At 43.7% G+C, this 17,170-nt stretch overlaps 1 protein-coding gene across 1 annotated transcript in view; it reads left to right on the forward strand.

Moving 5' to 3' along the window:
• LOC141134662 (interleukin-1 beta-like) overlaps positions 1-17,170 on the forward strand; it is a 37,617-nt gene that overhangs the window by 5,364 nt on the left and 15,083 nt on the right. Inside the window, exons 2-3 of the mRNA XM_073624105.1 lie at positions 41-241; positions 12,253-12,426. Of these exons, the coding sequence (XP_073480206.1) occupies positions 61-241; positions 12,253-12,426 (355 nt within the window). The 5' untranslated portion in view covers positions 41-60. The remainder of the gene's footprint in view (positions 1-40; positions 242-12,252; positions 12,427-17,170) is intronic.

Raw genomic sequence — 17,170 nt, forward strand, 5'->3', positions numbered from 1 at the left:
TTTTAAAAAGCTAACAATATTTTCACTTTTCCCTTTAAAGCTTTTTTTAGCAATAGAAAAATGTCTTCCGTTCAGCTACAGCTCGAATATTTGATGGCCTACTGGAATATGCCTCGTGTAATCACATACCCAACTCCTCCATACATAACACTTCGGATGAACATAGGTTTTCATCAGGGTCCTCCGTTGCCAAGACCTAGATTGTTTTTGGATACGATCAGGAAGCTTTCGTCAGCAGAAGGTAATATAATGACTTATACCATATATATACACACACACGCACACACACACACACACACACACACACACACACACACACACACACACACACTTCTGCAAAATATTACCACACAAATAATGCTATGCTTTTTAGTGTTATTGTGAATTTTAAATGAAATTCCAGCCAATGACATTCTTTTGTCTTACAGTGTAAAGTGAATTCATAAATACAAATAAAAATACTCAATGGGCAATGAAAAATTTAAAATAATAAAGCTTAGCCATGGTGTCCTCTGTCATACAATCCATTTAGTGCTAAGCCTCGTACACATGATCGAATTTTTGTCCGGTAATTGTGTGATGACAGATCGTTTGCCTAAAATCCGTCCGTTAGTACGCTCCATCAGACAGTTGTTGTCCAACTTTCCAGCCGACAAATGTTGGTTAGCAGGCTAGTAAATTTTCAGCAGACAACGGTCTGTTGTCAGATTTTTGTATCGTGTGTACACAAGTCCGTCACACAAAAGCCCAAAAGTACAAACACGCATGCTCGGAATCAATGCTCAAACATGACATTAGCAGAAGGTATCCAATGGGTGGCGCTCAAGAGCTGAAATTCCACGTAGTATGTCACTACCTTCGTGTTTGTTGGCCAACAATTGTGTACCGTTTGTATGCAAGACAAGTTCACGGCACACGCCCTTCGGGCAAAAGTCTGATGCAAGTCTGATCGTGTGTACCAGGCTCAAGTCTCCAAGCACTTTTTGAAAAAACATGGGATAGAGATTGTACTAATCACAATTGGAGAGGAGGGGATAGGGTGAAGAGATCTCAAAGAAAGAGACTAAGTGGATTCATGAATTAGAAACTCTACAACCTGGAGGTATGAACATCGACATTGGTCCCAATTGTTTAAGTAGTTTTTAGAGACCATTTAGCGTTTCAATATTTAATACTCAGTTTAGTAATATATTGGGGTAGATCAGAGCATAAGTTTTTATAGTATTTAGGTTCATATTTACTCTTCGGACAATTTTTAGATAGGTAGAGTTCCCCTTAGGAGGGTATGTCTCTTTAAAAGTTTGTGATTTTTGCTAGCAAGAGAAGAGAGGTGTTTTTAATAGATTTAGGTAGGATATACTTTGTGTAGATAGGCTGTTGCTTTATTGAATAGTTATATTAAGCTACAGTTGTAATATATGTAAAATTAATAAAAATATAAGACACGGGATGAGCCACCTCCATTCCATTCCTGATGACGACATCACATCGAAACGCATAGGGTGGGGCTTGTCTGGAGTGATGTCATTCCATTTGTGCTTGTCCGCTCGCAGCCTGAAGTGTGTGGATACCGGAGAGGAATTTTTAATTTTTTTTATTTTAAGTAAAGCCTGATGCATTATTAATCTGGTGAGTGGTAAGTGTGACAGTTAAAGGAGGCTGGCTGTGGTGAATAAGCAGTGAGGAGGATGTCCTTTATGGACACGTTATTTTGGATGCACTATTGCACTTTATGTATGTGTTTCACACAGGATATATTGCAAATATTTTGCACGGGACACTTAATGCATTTGAATTATGAGATGTGGACACTGATGGATGAACTTTATTGCACAATATGCATTTTATTGCACTAAATAGATTGCACGACAGTGGACACCTTAATTCATTTTTATTATTAGTTTACATTTTTCATTGCACATTGAGTATCTTTATTTGTATTATAGGTGCTCTGTATTTCCATCCTTATCATTATGCTTCATTATGCTCCATGATTTTTATCAACAAGTTTATATATATATATATATTTTACCTCTTATATTTATTAAAAGGACTAGCGTCAAATGTTGAGCTTTAAGGACACCGCCACTCATTGTTTTGTTTCTTCTTTTTAAGGACTTTGTTTGCCCATTTTTATTAAAAGCAAGTTCAGCAAACACAGGTTTCCCTCGCAGGGGTTTCAGCATTCTTTTTTCCATGAACAAAACGACATTCAGCCTAGTTGGCTCTCACTTGCAGCACTGCTGCTCTGGCCTTACACTCCAGGCCTTTGTCTGTCTCGTATAGACTGTTTTACAGACCATCTTGGTGCATATAGCTAGCAGCCTCTTGCTGCATTGGCTCCCCTGTGGAGCCTTCCTGACTCCTGGTACTCAGACTTCCTATCTGCTGGGATGGAGCCCACAACTATGGTCAGGTTACTACTAAAAGCCCAGCACACACCTGACCAATCAGTATGCTGGCTATTTTCAAAATCAGGACCAAGGACTTGGGGATTTCCTCTCTCCCGGTTCTCTCAGACATCCCCGGGCTCCAGGTCCCAAAGTGGACTTTTCTAAAAAAGGAGGAAACTGAAAAGCCAGTTTCCTCTTCATGTTACAAGCTCCCTGGAGCCCCTCAACCCGTTCAATTGAGAATTCTGGGTCACAACCTCCTTCTAGACCGTGGCAGGGCAACGCTCTGCCACATATCCCCCCCCCCAGTTTCGACCCCAGAGGGGGCGTAACACACCAGCCAAACCTCTTCAAATTGGCGCCTCTGTGCCAGCTATCACCCACAAGGGCTAACCCCAGTTTTATCAGGTGATTTTCCCTATGTCCCCCTGCTACACTGACTTGGGTACTTCAAAGACACCCCGGAGACTTTTTACAGGTGCGCTTCCAAAAATGCCATCTGCCCATTTTCTTCGGGTCCACATCTTCAAACACTTTAACACTAGACAGTGGCAGCCCCCCAAGGCTAGTCACCATAAGAAAGAAAAAAAGTCCTTTAAGTGCACTGTGTACGGGCGCCGGACACAGTGCACTATGAGTAGCATGACGTTTATGCAATCGCGTGATTGCATGTAAGACGCTTCATTTGCAGGGTTTTGTGAGTCATTGCGGCGCAAAGCACTGCGCCACAACACTTCCGTCCTTCAGGCATTCCCCTTGCTGTGGGGTTTTCTATTGGCAGGTGGGCCGTGCTTTCCCCGGGCAGCAGTCTCACTTCCGGGTTCTGTGCCAGTGGGAAACTGTAACCCTGACTCCGCAGCTCCATGGATGGAGAAGCCACACTGCCAAAGGTGCTATCTATCTGCCTGTAATGTGATGATCTGACACCCTGTCCATAGCAGCAGTATCCTGTGATCGGACTGAAGGTGGAGGGGGGGGGGGGTACGTCCTGCTTCACCTCTGCCCCCATCTATTCACTCGCAATCAGACAGTGACATGTGCCTGGCAGGAGAGGAGAGGGGACTGCTGATCGGAGCAAATGCTTCTCCCATTCATCACTAAATCCCTCTCTCATCCGTCTGTCCATTCTATCTATCTCCCTCTCCCACCCAGTGTCTGTCTGTCTATCCCTCCCAACCAGCGTCTATTCATCTGTCTCTCCCTCTCCCTCCCTCCCAGTCTCTCCCTCCCTCCCTCCCTCCCTCCCTCCCAGTCTCTCCCTCCCACCCAGTCTCTCCCTCTCCCTCCCTCCCTCCCAGTCTCTCCCTCTCAGTCTCTCTCCCTCCCAGTCTCTCCCTCTCTCTCCCTCCCAGTCTCTCTCTCTCCCTCCCACCCAGTCCCTCTCTCATCCAGTGTCTCTCACCATCTCTCTCATTCCCTCCCTCCCACCTTGTGTCTCTCTCTCTCTCTCTCTCTCATCCAATGTCTATCTATCCCACCATCTCGCTCTCTCATCCTCCCCATCCCACCCAATATCTATCTATCCCTCCCACCCAGTGTCTGTCTATCTCTCTCTCACCCAGTGTCTATCTAATCTCACCATCTCTCTCATTCTCCCCCTCCCACCCAATATCTATCTATCCCTCTCATTCTCCCCCTCCCACCCAAATATCTATCCATCCATCTATCCTTCCCATCCAGTGTCTGTCTATCCCACCATGTCTCTCATTCTCCCCCTCCCACCCAATATCAATCTATGTGTCTGTCTGCAAGCCGAATCTTTGCAGCGCTGTAGGAGCGGTGTATACATCGCTCCTAAAGCGCCCCTGCCAATTTAAAACAATGGGGCAGTGCTGCCAAAGCACCGCTTTTCCGGCAGTTTTAACCCTTTTTCAGCTGCTAGCGGGGATTAAAACCGCCCTGCTAGCGGCCAAATAGCGCAGCTAAAACGGCTACAAATAGCGCCGCTTTACTGCCGACGCCCGCCCCAGTGTGAAAGTAACCTTACTCTTGCAACTTGGGAGGTTCCTGGACCACTGGAAATCTTTCCCAGAATTACACTCCTGAGCCTGTAGGGGGCCTAATTCTACTGCACCTATTCCCTGTTCAGTGTCTGTCATACCATTATTCATCTTCCTGTATTTTTCAAGATTAACAGCAACCACGTCACCTTGACCATCAGGTCTACCCTTATTTTTGTTGTTACCCATGGTAAACGAAACATTTACCAGTGCGTTGCACTTTTCTTCATTGTCCGAAATATAACCACATTTATCAGAACTCATTTCACTAGTGTTCTGCAAGGCAGTGTCTGGAGGAGAATCGCACAAAGTGGAGTGGTTGTCTACCATGGCAACGTCACTAACCACCAACTCCATTGCCACATGATCCTCTTCCAGCAACTGTCCTGATACCTGATCATCATTATCCAATGTCACCTTTGGGTTGATAACCACATTACATATACTTGTGCCCTCTGGCACGACCGCCCAGACTTCTGTCCTGTCCAACAGTACTCCAGAGTGTCTCTTATACACAACCTCTGTATGACGCAATCCAGCACACTGTGAGATGACTTTCCATATTAACGATGATTGCATTAAAAGAGAAGCACCAGAGTGGGACGCAGGATTAATGGAGGGCTTACATGACATGGGAGCCGAGAAAACCGACAAGGATATGGGTTAATAGAATGGGAGGGAATAGACTAGAGGAAAGGGGGGTGGTAGGTTTAGTGTTCCTGGAGGGGGTAGGAGGAGCTAAGGGCCTTTGCTCAGTCTCTTGCCACCGGATGAGGAAGCAGCTCCCGCCCTCCAGCTCCTTTTTTAAGTTTTTTGTGGGTTGTTCTTTTGTATATGCAATAGGTTTGCGTGGCGCTGGGGATCTTTGGAGGCATTGGAAATTAAGAATAAAGTGATGGAAGTGAGGAACCATATCAGTATGGTATCCTTGGTTGATGCCAGTTAATTAAGGTTTAACTGCCATTGGGAGATGGGTATCAGCGGGTAGGTTTGAGTAATGTCGTTTGAGTCAGACTCGCCGCGACTGATGGCCGGGTGTGGACACGCCGATACGGTAAAATGTGGTCGGTGCCTCCAGAGATCCCTGACACTGGTTTAAAATGTTTCTGATGGAATATCGTGTTTTTACCTAAGAAAAAGTTATGGTTAAAGAAATGTTTAATAAAGTGGCCAAGTGTGGCCAATTTACTCCAAAATGGGTGGTCTGGGTATTTTAGTGGTTAAGTACGTTATTGGGTATTTAGAAGTTTAAGATAGGTTTGGTATAGGTCATATCTTAGTCATGCTTCCAACATTGGCAATCTCTGCATAGTACAGCCTGTAATATCCAGCTCCATTTCTGCACACCCCGTGGTACAAGTTCTCCAAACGCAGGAGAGGACGGCAGGATATACACCGGCTGTACACTCCAACATTCTAACATTTATCTCAGCATATCTGTCATAAAAAAGGCACCGTGATTCTACACCTAAGACCTTCCTGGGGTCCTTCGTGTTCCCGGGGATGTGGAAAGACTCATTTACTGATGCCTTAGAGGTGGTGCTTCTTAACCACTTGTCGACCAGCAGCGGTCACTATACTGCGGCAGGTCGGCACGATCCCGCAAACCGTCACAGCTATACATCGGTCCCTTTAAGCGGGATAGCAGGTGCGCGCTGCACAGCGGGGGTGCCAAAGCTGATGACCGTCGGCCACGAGTGATCACGGGCATGAGAGACAGAACAGGGACGTGTGTGTGTGTGTGTGTGTAAAACACACACATCCCAGTTCTGTGAAGAGAGGGAAAGGGAGAGATCGTGAGTTCCGACGAACTGGGAACCACGATCTCTCATCTCCTATAGTCAGTCCCATCCCCCACAGTTAAAACACACACATAGGGAACACAGTTAACCCCTTGAGCGCCCCCTAGTGTTAACCCCTTCCCTGCCCGTGACATTTATACAATAAAGGATGCATTTTTATAGCACTGATCGCTGTATAATGGTCAATCGACCCAAAAACGTGTCAAAAGTGTCAGATGTGTCCGTCATGTCACAGTCTCAACAAAAATCGCAGATCGCCGCCATTACTAGTAAAAAAAAAAAAAAAAAAAATATAATAATATAATAATAATAATAATGCCATAAAATCTATCCCCTATTTTGTAGACGCTATAACTTTTGCGCAAACCAATCAATATACGCTTTTTGCGATTTCTATTACCAAAAATATGTAGAAGAATACATATCATCCTAAACTAAGGAAAAAATTAGCTTTTTTTAAAAAAATTGGGGCTATTTATTACAGCAAAAAGTACAAAATATTGTGGGGTTTTTTTTCAGAAATTGTCGCTCTTTTTTTGTTTATAATGCAAAAAATAAAAACTGCAGAGATGATCAAATACCACCAAAAGAAAGCTCTGTTTGTGGGAAAAAAAAAAAAAAAAAAAAAAAGAAGAAGGGACGTCAGTTTTGTTTGGGTATATCGTCGCATGGCCGCGCAATTGTCAGTTAAAGCGACAGTGCTGTATCGCAAAAAATGACCTGGTCATTGAGCAGCCAATTCTACTGGGGCTGAAGTGGTTAAAGGGGCTTCCTCCCCGCTGGAGGTATCCAACGCAATAACCTGGTGCTCTCTTAGAGCGCAGCCAGGTGCGGGAGTCACCACAAAATTCTCAGGCTCAGTGTCAATGATCTGTTCCAGGTCTTCTCTGTGGATAACATTAGTTTGGTATACCTCCTTTATGGGTTGTGGGCACAACCTCTGCTATGTGCTCAATCTCTCTTGGCCCTTCCATCTCCTGAGGAACATCCTCTGCAACAGCAGCAAGTGAGCCTTTGTCCAAAAGCTGCTCTGCAGTCCTTCCATTTAGCACAGCAGAAATTGTGTCCACTCCATTGTTACACACTGAGCCTTCTTTTAATAAAGCCTACAGACTTGTCGCCCATCTGTCCCAGTCTACTTTCTCTATGCTCCCAGAGGTACTACGCAGTACCGCTCCAACTGAGACACAGTACAGAGTGGCTTCACAGCAGACACATTGCACATATCACTTTTGTTTAAACTAACCTATGGCAAAACATTTTTAAATACAGCAGGCTGCAATACCATAACTTCACCACCTTGCTGGGGTGGCGCTTCATTAAACTCATGAAGACTTTTGCTGTCAGCAGTGACAGACCACAGTAACCCATTATTTCCACAAGTAATTTGACACATTTTAGTTTTACCATTTGACACATTCTCATCACCAAGGTCAAGTACCCTCTTATTCATCAGAGCGGCACCACAGTTGTCAAGGGGAAACTTCTGGCTCCAACACACAGAGGTTTCTAGAGACACCTCTGCAGCCTTATATATTGTGGCTAAGGGGAATAGCATATCTTTCCACTTCAGTGTGAGCAAATCACACAGTCAGTCTTTCCCATGACTTCAACATCAACAGCCTTACCATTCTCTTTGGCAGGTGTTAAAAGCTTCAATTGAGGGCGTCGTCCCTTCTTTGCTGTACTTTCATAAGCTGATGCCCCCTCATGGACATGGGGTAACATTGCATCCTTCTTGGATTTTCCAACATCTCCTGCAGGCCAAACAGATTTCCTGTTGCCAGGGGTAATAGCAGACCCACACACCTGGTCATAACCCCTTGCAGGATGCCGGATATGATGCCCTCTTCACACAAGCAGCCATAAGATGAAATCACTGGTTTCTTGTGCTCTCTGTCACCCCCTGCAGGCTGAACACAATTTTTACCACGGTTGCCAGGGGTGACAACAGACACTTCTGCACCAACATCTTCACTCAAAATTTGAGCCACATCTCCGCTGCGGCTCCTTTCTGCAAACACACTTTCTCCGGTTGCTATGGGATACCACATTCTCCCCACTGATTTTTTTCCAGCACTCCTTAGATTGGAATGCTCCTGGGAAATTGTCGTAATCCTCAATTATGACCCATTCAGCGGTACACCTCTTGGTGTTCTTCCTCCAGAAAAGGCTGTACCAACTCAACCCAGCGACCTTTGGGCCATCCTCTGTAGGAAGCAATCATCGCAAACTCACCCAAAAAGTCTTCAACATGTTCAAAAGGCAACATAAGCCGTATGAAGTCATTAGCACAGATTTCTCCTTTGTTGCCATGGGCAACCGCAGCCATCTGTTTGCTCCTTGCACTGAGTGATGGTTTCCCAAACACAGATGCAGACTTTGGTGGACTCTCCATACTCATAGTCACCTATGCACTCATTGCACCAGTGTTGCTATGGACAACTCCAGTCCTCTTTCTCCTTAGCAAACTCTATTCGGGCATGTATGGGGTTTGATCAGGCGGTAACAACCCCTCCAGCCACAGAGCTCTGTCTCTCATTTCAGTGATCCTTGCTTCTTTTAGGATCTTTGATCACCCCATGCTCACAGTCACTCCAGAACAACTTTGCACAATTAAGCAACAAATTGGAGCACTGTCTCTTTAAGGCTAGTTACCTTTCTCTTGCAGGTTCTGCTCACCTGCACACAGATTATGCAGTCTCATTCACCAAAACACAGTTCATATAACAGATGAACTTAGTTGATTGCAGGGATCTCAGATTGTGCCCACAGCACTTCTCCACCACCTGTAAAGGACTAGTGTCAAATGTTGAGCTTTAAGGACCCCACCACTCACTGTTTCTTCTTTTTAAGGACTTTGTTTGCCCATTTTTATTAAAAGCAAGTTCAGCAAACAAACACAGGTTTCCCTCGCAGGGGTTTCAGCATTCCTTTTTCCATCAACAAAACGACATTCAGCCTAGTTGGCTTTCACTTGCAACACTGCTGCTCTGGCCTTACACTCCAGGCCCTTGTCTGTTGTCCAGACTGTTTCACCGACCACCTTGGTGCATATAGCTATCAGCCTCTTGCTGCACTGGCTCCCCCCGTGGAGCCCTCCTGGTCCTCAGACTTCCTATCTGCCGGGGTGGAGCCCAGAACTATGGTCAGGTTACTACTAAAAGCCGAGCACACACCTGACCAATCAGTATGCTGACTGTTTTCAAAATCAGGACCAAAGACTGGGGATTTCATCCCACCCGGATCTTTCAGAAATCCCCGGGCTCCAGGTCCCAAAGTGGACCTTTCTAAGAAAAGGAGGAAACTGAAAAGCCAGTTTCCTCTTCATGTTACAAGCTCCCTGGAGCCTCTCAACCCATTCATTTAAGATTTCTGGGTCACAACCTCCTTCTAGACCCTGGCAGGGCAACACTCTGCCACAATATATATATATATATATATATATATATATATATATATATATATATATATATATATCCTTTTCCTACTGTATAAAACATTTTGCGGGGGACCCCACGCCTTTTTTTAAAATTTTGGCTTTGGGGATCCCCTTAAAATCCATATGAGACCCGAAGGGTCTGGTATGGACTGGGGGGACCCCACACTGTTTTGTTTTTTTTTTAAACATTATTGTATTGCTGGCATTCTTTGCTTTACATTCATCTGTCAGTGGGGAAGCCCGCTGACAGATTATGACTCATCGATTGTTAAGGACTCGGGCGGCCAGCTTCCCAGCCCACTGCTTAACAACCAGCTATTCTTCACACAGAGTTCTAATTGTTCTGAAAAGTTGGAATTCATTAGAAAACGAATAAACAAAACTAATTTTAATGGATTTCAACGAAATTCGTTACTATTCTTTCCTATTGCATTCTGAGATTCAGATACATCCGAATCTCTACATGACCAAAAATTTGTCTGAATTTGTATTTGGACAGAAACTAATTGCACATGTCTTATTTCTAACACACAGCATGTACAAACAAAAAATGACACCATAACATACATTCTGCTACTCCTCCTGGTTATGGCGATACCACATGTGTGAGACTTTTACACAGCCTGGCCACATAGAGGCCCAACATGGACGGAGCATCGTCAGGTGTTCTAGGGACATAAATTACATATCTAATTTCCTGACTACCTATTACACTTTTGAAGGCCCTGGAGCACCAGGACAGTAGAATTACCCACAAAATGACCCCATTTTGGAAAAAAAAACATTCCAATGTATATTCTATGAGGCAATAATAAATCTTCTGAACATGTAATTTTTTTCCTTACATTTTTTGAAAATGTGGAAAGAAAATGGAAATGCTTTTTTAAAACGCATTTTTAAAAAAAAATTACACCACTGATGAGCACTCACTGATGGGCACTGTAGAGGCACTGATAAACACTCACTGATGTGCACTGATGAGCACCCACTGAAAAGCGCTGTAGGGCACTGTAATGGCACTGATGAGCACTGTAGTGGCACTGATGAGCAATGTAGTGGCACTGATGGGCACTGTAGTGGCACTGATGAGCATTGTAGTGGCACCGCAGGGCCCTAATGAGCACTGTAGCGGCACATTTGAGCACTGCAGTGGCACTGATGGACACTGTAATGACACTGTAATAGCACCGATGAGCACTGTGGTGGTACTGATTGACACTGTAGTGGCACTGATGGCACTGTAATTACACTGATGAGCACTGTGGTGGCACTGATGGACACTGTAATGACACTGTAATTACACTGATGAGCACTGTGGTGGCACTGATGGACACTGTAATGACACTGTAATAGCACTGATGAGCACTGTGGTGGTACTGATTGACACTGTAGTGGCACTGATGGCACTGTAATTACACTTAAGAACTCTGTGATAGCACTGATGGACACTGTAGTGGCACTGTAATGGCACTGATGGGCACTGTGATGGCACTGAAGGGCACACAGGATCATGACAACTCACGCTGCTGCAGTGTTTCTTCTCTCCTGTCCTTACACTGATACAGCATATAACGGTGTCCCAGAACTAGCCGGCCGCGCTGTAGGCATCATAGTACAGTCAGGAAGTGGTTAGATAAAAAATATTACAGAGCTGTGTTAAATTGTGTCTAATATATGTTTTTCTTGCGTCTATCTAGCAAGGTTACTCTGTGCTATAAGCAAGGAAGCTGAGACTTCTGCAGTGTGTAAATTGTGCTTTTACTATACAAAGATGCTGTACATACAAAACTATTACAATCTTAGGAATACAATACAAGACTGACAGATATCTATAACAAGCAAAATGCCTAGCACAGCTTATGCTCTATAACAGTACAAATACACTTAAAAGTTACTTATCTTCTGTTACTGTATGTTCGTGATCTCCATTGGCAACAATGCTTCTTGGACACCAGGCACCTTTCTTCTATCATGAGTGCCTTCTGATCTTAAAACATGATGATTTGTGTGTGTCCCAGTCTCTACTCATCCCTTTTTATTTGTACAAGTTTGTTACCAAAAGTTAATGGTTACAAACTTGTTTCCATAACAACCGACTAACAGTCATTCTTTCAGTTTGAGAGTGGAAAGAATCTCAAACAAGTTGTTTACTGTAGCTGTAGAAACAATGGACTGTTGAAAACCGTCAATTGAAAACAACAATGGTATCTATGTAAACCATTGTCTACTCAAGCCAAGACAGTAATCTATGAGCAACCACTACTGTGTAATGTTATGTCTGATTAAGTGAAAAAAATCATATTTTTTAACAAACGCAACACAATATATCTGCCTACAGTTCAGCTTTAAAGTGTCATGATTATTACTGTTGTTTTTATTTATTTTTTAAATGATGGCTATCGTCATCATATTATTTGCAAGGGCCCCATTTGAAGCAGATTCCTGTTGGATTTTGAAAAATGTTTAAAAATTGTTAAGATTTATAAATTTGTTACTAAAAATATGCCATCATAATGTGGTATTATTAAACTGAGTACTATAACTATTGCATGTACAGTATGTATTAAGAGAATATTTACCTAAATGACCACTGTTTCTTGCTCATTTCAATTTAGATAGAAGATATTATAGGCGAGACCGAGGCGAAGAAGAATCTCTATTAACTAAAGGGGAAGTCTATAAAATAGGAACCAGTCAAACATCTCAAATTCATGATGATGGAAGCAAATGGATATTTTATAACCCCTCATCTGGACTGATGGCCTTGCCGAAACAAAATCCAGAAGGAGGTCAGTTTCTTTTTTCTTTTAATTGCTTTAAAATATGAAATTAAAGTGGTTCTAAAGATATAAAGTGGTTGTAAAGTCTCCACAATAAATTCCCACGATAGGTTCTCTTATGGGGCAATGTGTGTTTGTTTTTCAGCAATATAATCTCTAAATACCTTTTCCCAGCAGTCAGGGCCACTGATAAGGCAGTACAGCCAGCCCTCCTGTCCCGGGCCGTATCAGTTTAAAAGGGGGGCCCAGGAACCTGCTGAGCAGGAGGGCCAGCTGTACTGTCTTATTGCAGACACCAATCCTCTTCTGCCTCTCCTGCAGTACTGCCAGCTTCTCCTACTCTTTCTCCCTCCGGCTGCACTGCAGGGGGATTGGTTCTAGCACATGTGCCCCTTCCATCTGCTGTTTGGGCCCCCCTGTGTGCCCCTTTCCCCCGCAGCACTGCCAGCTTCCTTTGATCGATCACAGAAAGAAAGGAAGGATCGATCAATCACAGGAAGGATTGGTTGATCGATCGCAGGAAGGAGCGGCCTGTCGATCGTAGAAAGGATCAAAGTAAGGAAGGACCAGTTGATCAAACACAATAAGGATCGGTTGATCGCAGGAAGGATCAGACGATCGATCGCAGGAAGCGTTGGTCGATAAAAGGAATGATCAATTGATCACAGAAAGCATCGGTTGATCGAAAGAAAGATCAGTCGGTCGATCGCAGGAAGGATAGTTTGATCACAGGAAGTATCGGTTGGTCAATCGCAGTAAGGATCGTCGATCGATCACAGAAAGGAAAGGAGTGATCAGTCAATAGCAGGAAGGATTGGTTGATCGATCGCAGGAAGGAGCAGCCAGTCGATCGCAGAAAGGATCAAAGTAAGGAAGGATCAGTTGATCAATAACAGGAAGGATCGGTGGAATGATCGCAGGAAGGATCGGCCGGTCGATCACAGGAAGGATCAAAGTAAGGAAGGATCAGCTGATCAATCACAGGAAGGATCAGTCTATCGCAGGAAGGATCAGTCTATCAGTCGCAGGAAGCATTGGTCGATTGAAAAAAGAATAAAAAATTTGTCAAAGGATGAATCAATCGATTGCAGAAAGCATCGGTTGATCGAAAGAAGGATCAGTCAGTTGATCGCAGGAAGGATAGTTTGATCAATCACAGGAAGGATTAATGTAAGGAAGGATCAGTCGATCAATCGCAGGAAGGATCGATCGATCGCAGGAAGGATCAAAGTAAGGAAGGATCGGTTGATCAAACACAGGAAGGATTGGCCTGTCAATCACAGGAAGGATCAGAATAAGAAAGGATAAGTTGATCAATCACAGGAAGGATCGGTCGATCGCAGGAAGCATCAGTCGATCGAAAGAAGGATCAGTCGGTTGCAGGAAGGATAGTTTGATCGATCACAGAAAGGATTAATGTAAGGGAGGATCAGTCAATCGATCGCAGGAAGGATCGATCGATCGCAGGAAGGATCAAAGTAAGTGTGAATCCCAGACAGGTGGCAACCCTAATGTAAACCCTCAAATTGTAAAACGACCTATTCAAGTTAATACAGAAAAAGGCAAAACATTTGTGTAAATAAATACACTATATTACCAATAGTATTGGGACGCCTGCCTTTACACGCACATAAACGTTAATAGCATCCCAGTCTTCCCATTCCATAGGATTCAATATTGAGTTGGCCCACCCTTTGTAGCTATAACAGCTTCAACTCTTCTGGGAGGGCTGTCCACTAGGTTTAGGAGTGTGTCTATGGGAATGTTTGACCATTCTTCCAGAAGCACATTTGTGAGGTCAGGCACTGATGTTGGACAAGAAGGCTCACAGTCTCCGCTCTAATTCATCCCAAAGGTGTTCTATCAGGTTGAGGTCAGAACTCTGTGCAGGCCAGTCAAGTTCCTCCACCCTAAACTCGCTCATCCATGTCTTAATGGACCTTGCTTTGTGCACTGGTCCAAAGAGATTTTGGACAATTTCATGCTCCCCAACTTTGTGGGAACAGTTTGGGGGTTTTAACATTATTGCGCATTCAGTGCACAAAGCAAGGTCCATAAAGACATTCAGAGCAGGAGAGGGAGAGGAAATTAGGGGTGGAGAGCTGCTATTTGAGCAGAAAACTATGGGGCCAAAATTGCTTATAATCTGCCAAAAAGAAGCTCATGTACTTTTTTTTTGAGCTTCAGGCATTTTGTTTCAGGTGACAGAACACTCATATGTGAACAAGGGCCATTGAAGTGAATGGGATTTGGCTTGTTGAGAGTTTTAGAGCTACAAGCTTCAAGCAGAAAGTCGCTCAGGTGTGAAGGGGGTTTAAACGTTAAGTTGCAGTGAATTCATGACCATAAGTTATGGCTTGGATGAAAAAAAAATATACAACCTTTTTTAAAAACACAGAGCCTCATAACACATGGTGTATGTGTTGTGGGGGACTCTAGTGTACAATGGGTGGGGTGACTAGAATGACACCGCACATAGAGCAGGTGCTTTGCAGTAAGGCACATTGTCACAAAGAACAAGTGTGAACAGGCCCTCATACTTTAGTATTCTGGTGCATTGCAATGAAGTGGACGCTCCGGCTCTAACGAACTAACCCTAAATGGCTCCTATTCTAACTACCCTGTAGAAGAAAGATGTGTATACTTACCTATTCTAATGCCCTGTACACACGGTCGGACATTGATCGGACATTCCGACAACAAAATCCATGGATTTTTTCCCATGGATGTTGGCTCAAACTTGTCTTGCATACACACGGTCACACAAAGTTGTCGGAAAATCCGATCGTTCTGAACGCGGTGACGTAAAACACGTACGTCGGGACTATAAACAGGGCAGTAGCCAATAGCTTTCATCTCTTTATTTATTCTGAGCATGCGTGGCACTTTGTGCGATCGGAAATTCCGACAACGGATTTTGTTGTCGGAAAATTTTATAGCAAGCTCTCAAACTTTGTGTGTCGGAAAATCCGACTCATATGTCCACTCATATGATCTCCCTAGCGGCCGGCTTCAGGGGAGAGGAGAGATCACCAACAATGGCTGGAATGCCTGGACAGTGATGTCACCCAAAGGCTTACTATGGGGCATTTATTTTCGGCTGTCCCTCCTCTCCCCTGAAGCCGCCACTGGGAGCGGATCGTGTGACTGGACCAGAAATCCCTGAGAATAGGTAAGTATAAGCATCTTATTTCTATAGGGTAGTTAGAATAGGAGTAAGGAAGGAGGGTTGTTTTTTTTTTTTTTTTACTTCTAGTTAGTTAGAGCCTGGACTTGTACTTTAAGGCTATATTCACACAAGAGTTTGTGAGCTGCCGGCAAGGATCAATACATCTTGCTGGTGATTGCAAACGGCAATGCAGTGTATCAGAGAAGTGTAAACGGGTCCTTAGTGTTCAGTGCTATAACAGCTAAAGAGATATTTGTGGTCTAGATCAGTGTTTCTCAACCTTTTTTCAGCCAAGGCACCCTTTAAAATTCTGCACAATCTTGAGGTACCCTATTCTAAAATGTAAAAAAAACTAACAGTTTTACATAACACAACAACATCCACACATATAGGACACCATGTAAGAGTTTTCCAATGTTCCTCTTCTCCCTCTGTTTCCCTCCCTCAGGCTGGGTTCACATATGCTGCAGACACGGCTCACAGCAGGGGGTCTGATGCGTCCCTTTTCGATTCAGGTGAGAATCAGGTCCGCATTTTTGCATAAATCCGCACCTGAATCAGAACCAAAGACGAACAGGACCATTTTCCAAATGCTGACCATAGTCGCCCTGGAGATGTATGATCTGGCTCCATTGAGAGACGGGCATTCTCTCCTGTCATGCAAATTGGATGTGGGGAAAGCCACATCCAATTCGTATGTATGAGAACCCGGCCTAACTCACCTCATGTGATCCCAGTGCTGGCAGGAGCAGGGGAGGGGCAAACAAGGGTGCTGTGCAGGGGCCCAATGTCCTCCTTACCAACCAATGACATCATTGATTGTTAAGATGCTGACAGCTGGAAGCTTATAATGGTGCACAAAGAAAACCTGTGGCTTTGGGGTGTATTTTCTTTTACAAATAGACTGCGTGTTCTTTGCAAGTGCAGTTGCACTTATCTTCCTTAGTATATGTAAATGTGGTAAAGCTTCACTTTGTAAAGAATACCCAATCAGGTGCAAGGAACAAATGAAATTTTTGTTTGCATATGATTGGATGATGGAAATCAGCAGAGTTTTTTTACCACATTTACTAAGCTCAGAGAAAAATAAGTGTAACTGCACTTGCAAAGGGCACTGTCTATTTGCTGTTAGTAAATCCACCAAACAGTGTAACTAAATCGCAGGCCTGGTCCACCCACTGGTTTGTAAACAATTTTGGGGAAAGTTTTAGGCATTTTTGCCAAGGCACCCCTGAATAAAAGCTGAAGGCAGTCTGGTTGAAAAAGGTTGATCTATAATATGTACAAAACACAAAGATGTGGATCCAAAATCTTGAGAAAATGCGCCCCTGAACACATATATGGAGGGAATGTTATCATTAGTAAAGTAAGACTAATAAATTTGTTTTATATTTAGTCAATTTACTTTACTAATGGTTTGTATTTTCTTATATATTGATGTAACTGTTTTTTTTTTAAGTTTTAGCTGGAGTTGGGCTTTAATTTCACTGCAGAAAGAACAGCACTGTCACCCTGTTATGGGACATTGAAAATCAACAGATCTCTAATGCACTTTGCCAATGATTTCACATTTTTAATTTCCGG

This window comes from Aquarana catesbeiana, linkage group LG03 (assembly GCF_042186555.1).
Source record: "Aquarana catesbeiana isolate 2022-GZ linkage group LG03, ASM4218655v1, whole genome shotgun sequence".
NCBI lineage: Eukaryota > Metazoa > Chordata > Amphibia > Anura > Ranidae > Aquarana > Aquarana catesbeiana.